This window comes from Homalodisca vitripennis, chromosome 2, assembly GCF_021130785.1.
Source record: "Homalodisca vitripennis isolate AUS2020 chromosome 2, UT_GWSS_2.1, whole genome shotgun sequence".
Classification (NCBI taxonomy): Eukaryota; Metazoa; Arthropoda; class Insecta; order Hemiptera; family Cicadellidae; genus Homalodisca; species Homalodisca vitripennis.
The window spans coordinates 93,973,594-93,990,795 of record NC_060208.1 but is presented as its reverse complement, the minus strand read 5'-3'; the positions used below and the strand labels follow the sequence as shown (position 1 = coordinate 93,990,795).

The following is a 17,202-nucleotide window of genomic DNA, read 5'->3' as shown; positions in this document are numbered from 1 at the left end:
ACTCTGATAGCGAGGAAGATTAAAGTGAGTTTATGTAATTTTAATATAGAATATTGATAGTTTTTGTAATATTACTTGAGTTTAGAATTTGCTAACAGATATAGTTGTAATGAATGTAATTACAGAATACATATACAAATACAACATCAATTTATTCCCAAATACATTAAATACTGAAATGTAGTCAGGTAATTTAAACAAAAACAAAATTGTTGAAGTAGTGGTTCATCGTCTTCTTTCATGGAACTCAGCCACTGAGTAGAATGGATTAGAAAATTGTCCAAGAGCAAACATTAAAACTTCTTTTATATTGAGGTTTACTACAGTCATGATCTTCAGACTTATAAATGCTTCTCTACAACTTTCCCTGAACCATATCCCTGATAAGGCTCTTATAGCCCTCTTTTGCAACACCAATACTCTCTGGAGATTACTTGCTGAGGTTCTTTTCAGACCACTAGTCCATATCTAAGGTGTGTTTCCACAGAGAGTGATAAGCTACTGTTGCAGTAGTTGTATTACTTATTGATTTTATTTGTTGTATTGCATAAAGTGAGGAGTTAAGTTTAGGAAGGAGATTGTCAATATGCTGTGAACAGGACTCTTATCTACAATGATTCCAGAAACTTTACTTGGGGTTTTCTGTCCACTTCAAGAATTGCTGGAACTTCTTTGCATTGTCTCCCAAAAGCTAGTTAGTTTGTCTTCTCTATAACTATAAGGTCATTTAAGTGGCAATATCAATACACTATGTTTAATGCTGTGTAACATTTAACATCAAGCTTATCTCTCTTACTCCCACTCAAGAGTGAGGTGGTGTCATCAGCATACATCAAAGTCGTGCAGAAAGATTCAAGGTATTCAGGTAAATCATTTGTAAACAGTGGAAATAATACTGGTTCCTGTACTGACCCTGAGGTACTCCTCAGTTTACGATTAGAGATTTTAATCTGGTAACTTCAGTAGTCCCATTTCTTGTTTTTTTTTATCCCTACAATTTGCCTCCGGTTTCTAAACAGCCTTTGAACCACATTTTAGCTGTGTCTTTGATTACCAACTTTTCTAACTTGTACAGTATGAGATCATATCCCAAGTAATCAAAAGCTTTACTTAAGCCTATAAAAGGGGTTGTTACAAGTTTCCCTTCTTCAAGACTGTCAAGTACCAAGTCAGCAAAGTTGATTAGGGCTGTAGTAGTATATTTCTCTTGTCACTGAATCCGAATTACTTGTCTGTTATTAAGTTATAGCGCTCACAGTAGTCCAAAAGTCTTTTAAGTACTACTTTCACTAAAACTTTAGAGAAGGTTGGAAGGATTGAAATGGGTCTGTAACTATTCCACTTCTGTTTTACTGCCGTGTTTTTATATTGGAGTCATTTTGTCTGGTTGTAATGCAGAAGAAAATTGACCTTGACTGAGGGATTTGTTAATTATTTGTGAGAGGTGTAGTAATTGAATCACTGGAGTTCTTTAACAATTTTGTGGAAATGTCTGTTGCTGCTTAGGTTTTAGGTTTAAGATTTTTAATAATATTGTATACTTCTACTGGGCTTGTATTTTGAAAGAACAGTAAATCATGTCCAGTACTTTGTTCTGAAATGTATCTATTGGTTGATTTAGGGTTGTTGTTCAGTGTTCTCTCTGCAATGCTGGTGAAGAAATCATTCATGTGGTTAGCTACGGAATATTGGTCATCTTCTTGCTTCCCCTTGTTTGCTAGCTTCAACTTTTTCTTGTGCTGCATTTTTTCAATTATGTCGTTATTTGTAGTTGCCACAGAGCTTTAGATTTATTTTCACAATGTTTATAAAAATGGCTTATCCCTCTTTTCTTAACTCCCTCAGCCTAAATCGTAGTCTTTTTAAGCTGTCATTAGTTCAATTTTGTCTTGTTTATTGCTGGATTCTTCATATTTCATCATAATTTTCAGGTACTGAATTTTTCTTTTAAAATGCAAGCCTCTCTATCAGCAAAGTAAATATGCATCACTTTCTTTTTTGGTCTAACTTTTCTTAGAGGGCATGCTTGTTCAATTGCTATATTTACTGTTTTTATAAATTTAGTATAGGCTTCTTCTGTTGTTGGACTTTTGAGAATCTCCTCCCAGTTTTCCTCAAGTAGTATGGAATTTAAAGTGGTAATATTGTTTTCACAAAAAATAGTCATTCCCTTTCAACATGCAGAAATTATAGGACTAAATGTTAGCTGGGCCATACATAGTTGTGCAGTATGGTCAGATAAGCCACTGTGAAAACTTTATGTTCAAGATGATTGCTTTGAAAGTTTGAACAGATGCAGTCTTGAGTTTGAAATAATCCTGATATGAGGCAGAATCAACCTCTTTATATTGTGACTGGTTAAGATAGTGTCAAGTTTTTGGTGATCCTGGTCAAACTTTAAACAATCAACATTTATCATTTATGTCACCAAGTATCGGGATAGGCTGATTTTCAGCTTTTGTATCTTCAGGCATCTTCAAATGAGATGTAATGCCTGATTTAAGCTGCCAGAAGGAGATATGTATAAAAATGCTATTTAAAGTTATTATTTTATTCAGTGTCAGCTTAATCATAGCTATTCATAGTTAAGTTCTTCACAATATTCTATAACAGGACTCTGACATGTTCTATGTTATCTTCCACATGTATTGCTACTCCATCTTTTGTGAGGTTAGTTCTACTGAAATAAGCAGCAAAAGAGATCAGGGATTCTGATGTTATGCAACATCTCCTCTTGTAACCCATGTCCTGTAAGTATCAATGTATTAGACAGAACGTCTTCAAGAAGATGGGTCAGCCTATTCAACTTTTTCTTTATCCCTTGAATATTTTGGTGTAATATGGTGATTTTCCTCTCGGTCTGATTGCAGGATGGAGAGAATTCATAAATACTCTGGTTTAGTACTTTCTTTTGAATTTGCTTTTTTAGGGTTTCTGACTAAACAAAGGCTTTCCTGTACGCACTTACCCATTTTTGCGGGGGTGAGTAATTGTCCTGAAAATATACTTGACTTGTGCTTTAACAATTATCTTAGGCTGTGTTGTACTGGAGTGTGATGTACTAGCATTGGAGGAATTTGATTTGAATCAGTTTGTTGATGATAAAGTATAAACATCTGTGACAGTTTTATATTTTACTTAGAAGTTTTAATCAGGTTACTCTGAATAGAAGGAGGAGGAGAATTAAACATTTATGTTGCTTTACATGCACAAGTAATACGAGACTGCTAATGGGAGAAATTAGGAAGAGTAGTCAGACATGTGCTTGAGGTTGGCAACTAAAACCAGTAAATGAAATTCATTACTACGTTTTTGTACCAAGTAATTAATGTAATACTAGAACTAGCCACTGATTGGTAATGTACAGAGTTATTCCACTAAGATCTCTGAAACTTTTACTTTCTGTGCCCCAGCTCTTCTGAGTAAGAAAATACATATATGGAAGTAGTGGAATATGGGAGTAGTATAGGAATAGAGGTTCTAAATCTCCAGTCACACACAATAAGAACAGAGCAAAATAATACAGTACACTCTTCAGATATTCTCTGTAATTATTTATAAATTTATACTAAAAAAATAAAAGTTTACAAAAGAATAATAGGTATTTATTTATTTATTAGTAACAGATAGTGTGTTTTTTAATCAGCCACCACACATTGTACTCTTTATACAATTTACAAATTAAATTACAGCTCTTGTTTTTGACTTCCTGTTTTCATGCTTCGTTTAAGAATCTGGAATAAAATACACATAATTAATAGTGTTTTGTAATAAAAAGCTGTCCATTTCTGTAAGAAAAGATTAACTTTTGAATATGTGTTATCATACAAAGTCAATTTCAGATGGTTTCTTAGTAACTCGAAAACTTTTCTCAGTCCATTCTACTGTGTCTTTACTATAATTTAAACGTTTCCAGAAAAATCACGTAATAATTTCTTTGTTTTTTTCTTTAATGAATTAAACATAGTTTAAAATAACCTTCTGTAAGTTTATATCTTATAAATAAAAATGAATCGATAAATGTGTTGGTATTATGTTGGAAATTTTCCACAACCGCGCCATCACCCTCAGTGTTTACAAATTGGTTTAGAATTAAAATTAAGCTAAACTAACCATTCTATGCACATTAAACATGTTGATTAAAAGAGCAGCTGATACACATTTGAACTTAATCTGTCACTTTAATTTTTAACAAACAACATACATTTTAAGCACCGTGATGTTTAAAAAAATATATAGCCTATATTTATCAGCCCGGGCCCTCTATGAGTCCGGGCTCCTATGCATTTGCCCTATCACCAGCTCTGGTTATTACCATTTCTTTAGTGATACAAAGTTTCAATTTACACAGCAGGAAAATTCCTTTTCTAATTTATTACAAAGACTTGCTATATGGCTTTCCCAGCTTAGTCTACTGTCTAAGAAGATTCCTTGTACTTTTAAAGGCTTAAAACAATTGTAAATAGCGTTGTCCATTGAAAAATTATATTATATTATGTATTTTATAGTTTTTTGTATGAACTAAACACGTATAGTCTAAACAACATTATTTCATCAAAACTTCTGTCTATTTAGATTAATTTTCTATCTAAGGTATTTCAAGAGTCATAGTTGAGTTTTGACTTGTTCCCAGATCAGGAAAATATATACCAAAAAAACCAACTTCAATTAAAAATTGTCTACTTTTGGCTCTTTTAATTTACTTTCTGTCCAAGATTTTTCAATTGCTATAATGATAGTTTACTTTTTTGTCCCGATAAAGAAAATATATGGTTTACTTATGACTGAAAAGTTACTGCATACCAAAAAAGTCAGATATGACCAATTAAATTCACTTCCGCTCTACTTCATTTACAGTTCCACAGTATAGTGTATACAGGGTGTAACTGAAATACACCGACAAACTTCAGGAGGTTGTTCCTGAGGTCAAAACGAACCAAGAAGTTCCTATAAATGTATATCCTAAAATGCATTGTTTTTCCGTCTGTCCCGTCTGTTTGTGTTTATTACATTAAATTTTTTTTCTAAACAACCATTTAAAGGTACAAAGTTAAACTTTTTCAACATATGCTAATCTAGTAAAGATTGTCAATTTAAAAAAAAAAATTGAAAATTTTTACTCAACAAAATTCAAAATAGCGGCTAGTTAAAATCTTTGATGGTGAATTTCTCAAAAACTACTTCCTGTAATAAAAAATTTACTAGAATATAAAAAATATATAAATTTATTTATAAAACGAACGGTACCTCATTTTTTGAAATCGCTCAAGAAATAAAAAAGTTATGGCATTTTTCTTAACCTAGTAACATATCACATTTACAAGTTTTTTTTCTTGTTTCAAAAGTTAATGTAAGTATTTAGGCAGTATAAAAATAAAACGATATTTTGGGTTAAAAAACTTTAAACATGATAATTAGTATTAAATTTTAAAAACGACATTGTAACAAGCAATCTACATGACTCAACTTTCATGGTTTTAAACAGCTGAATATGTTTTCATGTTGAGACACAGCTGATTAGAACAACAATGAATTCAGATAAGTAAGTCATTTCCTTGTTTATTTTTGACAAGATATGATCTGTTACTTTCACTTGTAGAAACATTATTAGTCGATAGTGCTCTTATTCTATTGAAGATGGCAGGTTACCCATTTAGCCATCAAGCTGACATGATATTTATGATGGAAAAGCTAACGGTAATAGTCGCCTAGCATCCCGCCTGTATTACGAATCATTTCCAAATCGACAACAACCTACTCATTCAACATTTGCTGCTGTTTTCAACCGACTTCATGAGACTGGCACTTTGTTACCTTCTACTGCAGACCGAGGTGTACAGAGACAGCGTAGAACTCCTGATTTGGAAGAAAACATCTTACAGCGAGTAGAGGAAGATCCAGGCGTAAGTACTAGGCAGTTAGGAGCAATACTCAACGTAGACCACATGACAGTATGGCGAGTTCTACATGAGCAGATGTTATATCCGTACCATTATCAGCGTGTACAAGCCCTTGGTCCAGCTGACTTTCCATTACGTTTACAGTTTTGCCAATGGTTTTATCAGCAAGCTAACAACCCTGGTTTTACATCATTAGTTGTGTATACAGATGAAGCTTGTTTTAATCGAGATGGAATAACCAACTACCACAATATGCATCAATGGGCTGATTGAAAAACCACAAGCCATTCATGAAGGGAGACATCAACAGCAGTTTAAAATAAATGTTTGCGCAGGCATCATTGGAAACTGTTTATTAGGTCCTTTTGTATTACCTGACATACTAAATGGTGAAAACTACAGACATTTCTTACAACACGAATTGCCTGAAATTTTAGATGATGTTCCCTTGGTGTGAGAGAGCACTGTTGGTTCATGCATGATGGAGCTCCTGCGCATTTCAGACTAGATGTCAGGCAATTTCTGGACCAAACTTATGGGGAAAGATGGATAGGCAGAGGGGGGACCTGTATCATGGCCGCCTCGGTCGCCAGATCTAAATCCAATCGATTTCTTCCTTTGGGGCCATTTGAAAAACTTAGTTTATGAAAGACCAGTTAATACCAGGGATGACCTTTTACAGCGTATCACTGCAGCCTGTAACACTATAAGGAATACACCAGGAATACTTGAAAGAACTCGGCAATCAATGACCAGACGTGTTAATGCATGCATCGCATCAAATGGAAGGCATATTGAACATTTGTTGTAAGTGATCCCTAATATTTTGAAATAAATGTTGCTCTGTTAAGTTATTCCGTATTTCTTAATAATGACAGCTTAAAACTCTTTTTGTTTAATGTGAGATATTTTTTGTTGAATGTTCTAAACAATTGTAGGCTACTGTAGTTTTTTGAAACAAAAAAACTTGTAAATGTGATATGTTACTAGGTTAAGAAAAATGCCATAACTTTTTTATTTCTTGAGCGATTTCAAAACATGAGGTACCGTTCGTTTTATAAATAAATTTATATTTTTTTTTAGTAAATTTTTTTATACAGGAAGTAGTTTTTTGAGAAATTCACCATCAAAGATTTTAACTAGCCGCTATTTTGAATTTTGTTGAGTAAAAATTTTCAATTTTTTTTTAAATTGACAATCTTTACTAGATTAGCATATGTTGAAAAGTTTAACTTTGTACCTTTAATGGTTGTTTAGAAAAAAAATTTAATGTAATAAACACAAACAGACGGACAGACGGAAAAAAACGATGCATTTTAGGACATACATTTATAGGAACTTTTTGGGTTCGTTTTTGACCTCAGGAACAACCTCCTGAAGTTTTTCTGTGTATTTCAGTTACACCCTGTATTGTTGCACTCGTTTCAGTTCAGTTCACTGACTAAGATATTAAAAAGCTTTGGAATGACTAAGATATTAAAAAGCTTTGGAATTCAGTTTAGATTTGAAAGTTTGATAGATAGAAATTTTGAAGATAGAAAAGACAAACTAGATGATTTTGTATATTTGGTAATTATTATAAGCAAATTTATAAGTTATTGTTATTACTACTCAAAGGCTGATGATAACATTTCAAACTCTAACAAATAAACATATTTCTTTATCAGAAACAACTTGCAGCTTTCAGAAACAGAAGTGGCAGATGCATTGGTGCTTTCATCAGCAGTGCTACCAACAACAGTAAGAAGAATTTTCTCTTCAGTGAAACCCTGCATGAATATAAGTAAAAATTCCAGAAATATTTTAAGTCGATCTTAGTATCAGGGAATATATATTTTTCTTTTGTCAATAGAGTAGGCTTGAATTGTATGTACAGTGGAGTCCCGCTAATCCGAACACGTGTAATCCGAACGTCGGTTAATCCGAACAGGTCCAGGAGGAATTATTTATAACGATAATGAACAGTTATAGGAACTAATTACTTAAAAAATGAAAATGGGTGCATCATTTCGTACATAAACAAAGGAAACTTTAATTAAATAGACATACAGTATTTTATTAAGACAAATTGTGTACGGTACAGTACTTAAATAATGAAGTTAAATACAGTACCAAATTGAAACTTATAGGTTAATAGTATGAGTTAAATTACTGTATTAAGAAGTGAAATCAAACAAAAATTGGACGTACAGTACTGATATTATTATTGAGTACAATATTAATTGTTAAAAGACATAAATTCAGTTATTGTCTTCTGTCGCATTGAAGAGAGTCTATTGGATGACGCGTAGTTTCGCCATCGTGTCATAAACATGATATCGGCAGGTGTAGCAGTAGCCTGTTGCTCTAAGTATCGTAGTGCAAGGTTATGCGCTGCTGCACCGTCTGCGTGTGGCACCAACTCTCCTTTATCACCCAGGTTCTCGTCGTCCCGTAGCGCGTGGACCCGTACAATATCCAGTACGCTCACATTGCTTAACAATAGAACTCTCACACTAAATACGGTAAATGTGCTTAGTATTCGCAAACACGTTTATTTGTCAATAAATACAATGCAACAGTCAGAAAACATGTTTTAATAAACAATGTTGATAATTCTATAACAAAATAGACCCATTCTCAAGTTTAAAACCGTATTTTTCTGTAATTCTGGCTAATCCGAACAATCACATAATCCGAATAGGGCTCGGTCCCAATTAGGTCGGATTAACGGGACTCTACTGTAGTATTATGTTTTACTAATCAATAACTTTTCATACAATATTAATAGTTATATACAATACATATCTGTAAAATAAGAACAGTTTGGTAGCCACCACAGAACAAGTCTTGTCGCTCTGGATTGCACACTGATTTTGTTAGCTCTTTGTCTATTTATTGTTGTGTCTTGTGTTTTCTGTATCCTGTGATTGTTTACAGTTAAGATTAAAACAATTAATAGCACTAATGACTGTGGACACAATCTGTTATCCCATTATTTAATGTGAGAAATGTTAGTTAAATTTAGCAGACTTGAAATATTTACAGTGAGAGTGCTGAGACTGGAATGGTGTTGATTAAGTGAACAATTGAACACAAAAGAAGTAGAATGTAAATTCAGGGAATTAATATGCTGCCATAACCATTGTCATCGTGCTGGTAAAAGCACTCAGGGGATAGTTTCAATTAAGAGCAATTTGATCACTAAGAGACAACAGAGTTAACACTAGTCAAACTATGAGCTGATCTTACACATGAAGTACTAGTTCGTGGTAAGTGATTTTTGCGTTGTAAGAATCTCTGTAGTTATGGCTATCATCACCAGTGGTGTAGCCAGGACTTTCAAAGATGTTTTACTGATGTTAATATACATGGACAACGGACCAACCCCAGTGAAATCCTTGCTTTTAAATTATATCCAAATATGAATTTGTTGGTTGGCAACTGTTTGATCGCTTTACATGATGGATAACTTTTTCTCAATAAAATTTTCTCTTTAATCATAATTTGAGGCCTCTATATGAGACCTTAAGGAAGGGAGAGAATTGTAATTTCCTTAACATCTTAAAAGGATAGTCTTGACTTTGTTCTGATTCTTCAAAATTTGCTAAGAATGTAATTATCACATTATGCTTTAAGAAATTATCATGTTACTTGCCCTGTACAATATCTAGATGCGTACATTGATACTTATTATGTCTTAATGATATTAAGTAAAGAATTCTGATTCTAATTCTTGGTTGGCTATGCCTCTGATCATCACAGATGGATTATTTTTTGACAAAAGGTTTAGATAAGTTGATTTTTAACTATAAGTGTATAAAATTTGGTGGAATTAGCTTAAACTATATTTTATATTTAATTTTTATATAAAAATAAAACTGGCAGAAAAAGTTTGGAATTTTTAATAGTATGGTATTATTAACCTTACTGGTACTGTGGCCTTACTCTCTGGACATGTCTTGTACGTATAAAGATTGCTGACTTGATTTGTTTTTTAAGCCACCATGCTTGTTGATACTGACTCTAAAATAAAATAATATATTCAAATAAACAACATAAAACAACTTACGACTGTAGTCCGTAGTGGACAACTGTTATCAGGACTTTCAGAATGGAGGAGAAAGTTATCCCACTCTTGGAAATGGCATAGAGAATAATCAACATTAGATAAAAGTAGAGCCCTAAGATGAAGCTTTTTGCCCATTGTTTTGTAGACTGACAAGTAACACAGCTCAGTCTGTTTCTATTAAAGATTATAGTGATTCCTTCATATTCTTTCTTTTTATCTTTTGGAACAGGTATTGCCACATATTCTGCATCCATAGTTGTGACAAATTTAACTGGAACTGATTCTCTCCCAGTTGTTTGGAGAGTTATCTTATCTATGGTGAGTGAAAAAGAGCCATATGGTTTTGTTAGATAAGGAAAAGTGCTTTATTATCTCACAAAAGGTATAAATTTATAAATAATGTGAATATTTATTTCTTTATACTGGTTAATAAATAAGGTTACTTATATGAATAATAACACTAAATAAGATTTTTTAGGTGTTATAATTGGTGTTTTGCTACCTATAAATTGGTAAATACAAGGTATTTTCTCGTACATTTCTGTATATTGCAAGAGATGGTTTTACAGAGGCAATGTATTTTGAAAAGTCAAGATCCATGTAATCCATGAGATAATTTATAGAAAATAATCGAGAATTTCAGTTGTTTTTAGTTAGTTTTTTACTTTAAAGTGTTGGATATGCTAATCATAATCAATTTTTTGTTCATTGTTTATTGATTTATTTGAAAACATCACCACAAATGTTCTAATTATCTATTGTATAATTTTGTTCAAGTTCTAATAGTTCGTGTATAATGTTATATTACTGTAATCTGTAATTTCTGTAATGTTGTCATTTTATTATTGTTTTTTTGGAAATTGGTATTAGGAGACATTGGCCTGGTAAGTTACAATTTAGGATAATAATTTTATTATATCTGAACGAAGTCGTGATTTAAAATATAGGGTTGCCTTTATTTTGGAGGGGGAGGGTTCTCCACACTTGCTAGTTGGTGTCCCCAAATCAGTCTATCCAGCACAGACAAAGGCCCCTAACTCTCATACAAAATATGTTGATGTTTCATAACTAGTACACATTTGAAGAACTGTTTCTAGTTTATGCAATTTCATACAAAGTATATTAATATCTCAACCGTCATACTCTTATAAAAAGTAAAAAATATGGAAAAATAATTGAAAAGACTAAATATTGTAGGATTTCTTTCCAAAATCTCTAACTTAACATCCCAAAAACAATTTGATACTTTGAATGAGAAGAAAACGTAAAAGAAACACACAGACACACACACAGAAGCGCAGGAATACATATATGTTAGGTACACTAACTGGTGCAGATTCATTTTCAGAACCTCTAAATTTTTAAATATTATACACCTATGTTCTTTATTACAGTTGGTTTGTCCTGTAGTTTTGCTACACGGTGGTCAGATGTTCAAAATAGTTTGAGATAGGCATATTTTGGAATCAGTTTTCTGTACCACAAGATGTCCATACTAACTTTTTGTAAGATTTGGAACCTAGTAAAAGTCACCCTAGTTATGGAGACCCTCTTCACAGGAAGTTCTCTTATAAATTTAATTTTAGTTCTTAAATGAAATTCTTAGTTAAAAATTAATAAAATGATTTGAATCAAGTTTTATTTACTAATGAATAAATGTTTGAATTTTGAAAAGTTTTCAAAATTAAATGTTTATACAAAAAGTTTAGTTCAAACTGGTTTTAAAGTTGAGATGTTTTAACAAAATGGTAATATTAGTTATTGGAAAGTCTATCTCATACATGAAGTCTTCTTCCAGAAGAATGTCTTGGGACTTCAAGGAGAAAAATTGGGGTTGTTTGCTCAAATCATTGACTTTTAAGAGAGTAGACCTTGCATCCATATTGGGATTGTGTGACAGAAATTTTGTTCAGTAAAGCTAGTTCTGTTCTTTAAAACATATATAGCACTACTACATTAAATCTATTGTTCAGATTTTGTACCCACTTTAATCTTACAGTAATTTCCTCATTCTTATGAATTAAATTTAAAATGTTGAGTACTTTTTGTTATTGTCACAGTTTACTCATTGTAACATGTCTTTAATAGTTTTCTGTAATAATAATCACTGTTTCCTTTGTTTGTTGCTAGATAGCTCATAACCACACAACATTTTAAGTTGAACACATTGCAATAGATGCAGTATCTTCTTATAGACTGATACATAATTAGAACTCAAATATACTGTTATGGATGCTCAAATATAGATGTGATATTTAAATGGATAGTAACAAAGTAGTTAACACTAACTTACTTCTGAGCTGAAAATCAGAAAGGGAATGATGATACCAAATAGCTACAAGAAGTAGGCACTAATTGTGTCTGGACACTAAGTATAGCACACTGTAACTGGATGTAGGCAAGGAAAGGAAAGGTTTTGAATTAAATTAAGATTTAATATTTGTGCATAAATATTTTCCAGAATATGTGAAATGAAATGATTATACGTAATAAAATATTAAAAGACATACTATAATTTAAATAAATACATTATTTAACTTAAGTTATTGATAGAATGAGAACTGCATATATTAAAATTGTAAAATGGCAGAGATAGGTGAGTAAATTAAAATAACTTTATAATAAATGGTAAGGGGTGGTAATTACTACAATAAATTATGATGAGATATTAATGAGACGTTGCCATTTAATAGAACAAACATGGCTTGAAATGTTGACAATTTGGGATCATCATCATCATCATCATCATCTGACGTTTCCGTTATCACGGGTCGTCGTACACAGCCTCCTCCACTTTTGTCTGTCATTCCAGGTCTCCTCTTCCTCCACCTGCATTTTCTGTAGTCTCCTTCTCTCTATGTCTTTCCACACTTGGTCCTCCCATCTTCCTCTCGGTCTTCCTCTTGGTCTTCTTCCTCTTTCCTCCTTCTCCAGTGCTATTCTAGGCATTCTATCATCTCCCATCCTCTTCACATGCCCCATCCACTGTATTCTTCTTCTTTCCATTGTCTCTTGCAGTGAAACTACCTTCAATCTTTCTCTGGTTATTTCGTTCCTTATTCTATCTCTTCTTGTAGTCTTCTCTATCCCTCTTAAAAATCTCATTTCTGTAGCTTGCAATCTGCTTAAATCATTTTTAGTCCACATCCACGTCTCTGCTCCATATAATAAAATTGGTTGGAAATAAGATTTATACATCAATACTTTTCATTCTTTCCCAATGTTCCAACTCCACACAATCTTCTTCACCATATTGAAAAACTTTCCACTCTTCCATATTCTGTTTCCTACCTCTTCTCTTATTGTGCTCCTATCTGTTATGATACTTCCTAAATAACAGAAATTCTTCACCTTTTCGAGTCTTTATCCTTCAACTAACACGTCTTTGTTATTTCCTTCCCTTCTCTCTACTTTCATTACCACTTTACAATTTGGGATATATAATTTATATGTAAGCCACAAGAAAAGGATTCCTATAATGTCATGGAACTGCAACTTGTCAATTTGCATAAGATGGTCAGCATTATCAAAGGTTTTAGATAAGTCCAAAAACTAGCTTAAAGGTAAGATTTTGACCCTTCAATTCCCTCACAAAAATATTTAAAAGACTCATAATCACATCTATAGTCAATTTGCTCTTTCTGCTCCAAGATTTGTCTCTTTGGAGCTGTTTTTTTTTAATTTGCTCAGAATCTGAATGATTTGTATTGAGCAAGTGTTTTTATTTGAAATAATTTGCTGATAACAGTAAAATTGTGACTGGCTAATAGGTTTGATAGGGTTAGTCAATAAAAACAGATACCGTAGTTATTTATGAGTGTGTGGACTTTTTTTAACTTGAGTTTTTGAATCATTAGAAAGAATGACAAAACAATTCTGTATTAAATAACAAATTTACTAATGCACCTAAAGGATTCAAAATGTGCTTTGAGCATGCCTTGCTAGGACACAAGAGGTAAAAATAATCTGTCTTTTGGTCATTGTAGGTTGAGTAAAACTTTGATGAGTCATACGGTGATGTCAAAGAGAGTTTACAATAAGTTTAGTAACCTCATTAATAAGTATAACATCCAGACATTTAAAAAGAAATTAATTGCCTAGCTCTTGAAGAACCCATTTTATTCTTTGACTAACTTTTAGACATGTCAAGATACATCCTTTAAATTTAATAATTTTTTATTGTTTTGTTATTTTATTAAAATATATCTTGTTACTTTGCTAGGTCCAGGCCAGCATGCATTATTATCTATGAGGCATATTTATTCATAAGCCCTTTTTAAATTTAATTTATCCGTTAATTTTTATTGTTGGTATTTATATGTTGTTTTAATTTATTTGATTGTTAAATACTGACGTTAATATTGCTCTCTTTACTGTTTTATATTAATTACTTTTATATTGAGTACTTTATAATATTAGGTACATATGTAAGTTTTAAAGTTACTACAAGTATTTTAACCACGTTATTCTACATAACCACAACGGATCTCATTTCTATTTTGTTATTTCATGATTTCCATTTCTTAAAAATATTTTAATATGTGTTATTAATAGTTAAAAGGTATTAACAATGTATTTAAGTCAGTATATTGCCTCACTTGTTTTTGTTTAAAAAGATCAAAACTCATTGTTACTATTTTAGATCACTTCTGTTCTGTTAATAGTTCAGATCAATCATCAACTAACTATTACTTTTAGCATATTACAAACAATCACTCCCCACCAATTTGAATAACAGCATCTTTTAGGGGCAACGTCAATAATAATAAACTTGAAGTTATACCTCTTTAGGTGTAGAAAACGCTGTTGATTACTTGACCATCGTATCCATTATCTAAGCAAATGAGATTGTAATTTTACCATCTTACCATCATTTCACCATTAGACTCTCACTAAAAATTAAAGAACTTCAAAAAAATTAGCTACAAATCTTAAAGTTAATTTGGTTAGGATCTCTTAAATTAACTTTACTCTTCAACGAGATACTTGTCTTTTAGTTATATTACACAGAACAGAAATTATAAAAAGTGTTCAATACTTAAAACTCACCTGGAGATTTATATAGATGCTGTGACATTTTATGTTCCTCATCGTATAACATACAGAAGACTTCAATTTAACTCTCAATTCATATGATCTAATCGTCTCCAAACTCTCCAGTGACTTCAAAACATAAATTGAATGTGTTATACGTTAATATTTTCATTAAAACCCTTCTCAGACCAATCTGTACATATGTGATTCAAATTTTGATGCTAAACATTTTACCTGTAAAATCCAAGAGCAGGTTAAAATAATTACGTTTTCTTCTCCAAAATAAAAAAAAGATGTAAATTAAATGGTCTAAACAAATTATGTGATAAAAAGAGGTTGCTTGCAAATCACCAGTCCCATGATCATGTATATACTTCTTAGTCTAGCTTTGATCTTGACTTTTCAGTTTGAACGTCTTTGGAGTTAATGACAACAGGCTGTTAGATCAAGGTACTACTACGCCATTAGCAGAAGAATTATTTCCCGTCAAATTACAGTGGCGTTTGATGATTTGTCGAAATCTTGTGTTTGTTGATCAAGCCAAATTTAATGTGTTGTGATATCTAGTGTCAAGTGTTTAAACTAATAAAACATCTACAGTGAAAGGTAAGTAAAAGCAAATTTTGTATGATAACTAATTTAGTTTTATGTTTTCAACAGTTGCCCTTGTCACTTCCCAATAAAATAGACCCAGGAAGTAGAAGTTCACTGAATTGAAATGTTCCGGTCATCTTTTGTGTTGTGTAAACGTACTCTACGTGAAAATTGATTAGAAATTGACTGCAATTTGTGTACTAATTCTTCATTCAGTGTCACATCATTTCAATCTCTGAATATTTAGTATATGATACAACGGAAGTAGCTGATATGCTTAGAGAGCATAACGTTTCATTTGTAACGGTGACTGACTGATTTTACTCTTTAATGTCTAGCCTTATCTGAAAATTATACTTTTTTTAAGTTATATATTGTTCTACTATGTCTGTATGAATGATAAAGCCCACAACGTATACCTTAGTTTTGAGTTGGAATCATTTTATTTGGATTTAACCTCAATTTTTCCAAACTAAACAAACATTTTAACTGAACATAACCTATTTTGTGAAGTGATTAATTTGATTGGAAATAAACAGTTAATACCTAGCATATTAGTTGTAAAAATGAGGTATGCACAGTTAGTGATGGGTCCTGCTGGAAGTGGGAAATCAACTTATTGTTCTGCAATGGTTAGACACGCTGAAGATGAAAATAAGGTTATTCAAATTGTAAATCTAGACCCAGCAGCTGAGTATTTTGACTATGAACCCTTTGTAGATGTAAGAGACTTGATACATTTGGAAGATGCAATGGAAGATGAAGACATGAAATTTGGGCCTAATGGCGGATTGGTGTTTTGTATGGAATATTTATTGGAGAATGCGGACTGGTTAAGAGATCAGTTGGGAGATATTGAAGACGATTACATTATATTTGACTGCCCAGGTCAAATTGAGCTGTATACGCATATGAATACCATCAAACACCTTGTCGATCTTTTACAACAGTGGAATTTTAATATTTGTGGTATATTTTTGGTTGACGCCCAATTCATGGTTGATGGTCCAAAATTTCTGTCTGGAACTATGGCAGCACTGTCAGTAATGGTGAATCTGGAACTACCTCATGTAAACATTTTGAGTAAAATGGACCTTCTTACTAAATCTGCTCGCAATCGACTAGATAGTTATCTTGACCCAGATCCTCATGCCTTACTTCAAGACAATGAGACAACATCAACTTGGAATACCAAATATCGGAAAACTGACAGAAGCTCTAGGACAGCTAATTGAGGATTTTAGTTTAGTTCGTTTTCATCCTTTGAACATCCGTGATAATGAGAATCTTGCTGATCTCCTTCTTACAATCAACAATGTCATTCAATATGGTGAGGATGCTGATGTTAAAACCAAGGATTTTGAATACCCAGATCCAGAAGATAATGACAATTAGTGAACCGAAATATGATCATTATATTGTAAAAACAAACAAAAAATACAATTCTAAGCCAATAAGTTTTGTTACATAAGTCACAAATTATGCTTTTACTATTTGGGAAAATAAATGGTTTTAGACCTTGATTTAGATTGCTGTATTCTGTCAATTTACCTTAATTTAGGCCTAATTGTAATTTGTTATATTCCAGGTTTATTTTTGCTTTTATATTTTAAAAGATACATA

General features: G+C 32.1%; 2 protein-coding genes across 6 annotated transcripts in view; both read left to right on the top strand.

Moving 5' to 3' along the window:
- The first annotated feature begins 15,434 nt into the window (after positions 1–15,434).
- The window catches only part of LOC124354363 (epsin-2), a 113,263-nt gene continuing 111,495 nt past the window's right edge, over positions 15,435–17,202 (top strand). For all 5 annotated transcript variants that reach the window (XM_046804760.1, XM_046804756.1, XM_046804758.1 and 2 more), the window contains exon 1: positions 15,435–15,591. The gene's annotated coding sequence lies outside the window, so the exon portion shown is untranslated. The remainder of the gene's footprint in view (positions 15,592–17,202) is intronic.
- On the top strand, positions 15,640–17,102 carry LOC124354364 (GPN-loop GTPase 3-like). Its single transcript, XM_046804764.1, is given in 2 exon segments — positions 15,640–16,778; positions 16,780–17,102. Coding segments are annotated over 2 exon segments (828 nt in total). The 5' UTR covers positions 15,640–16,145; the 3' UTR covers positions 16,975–17,102.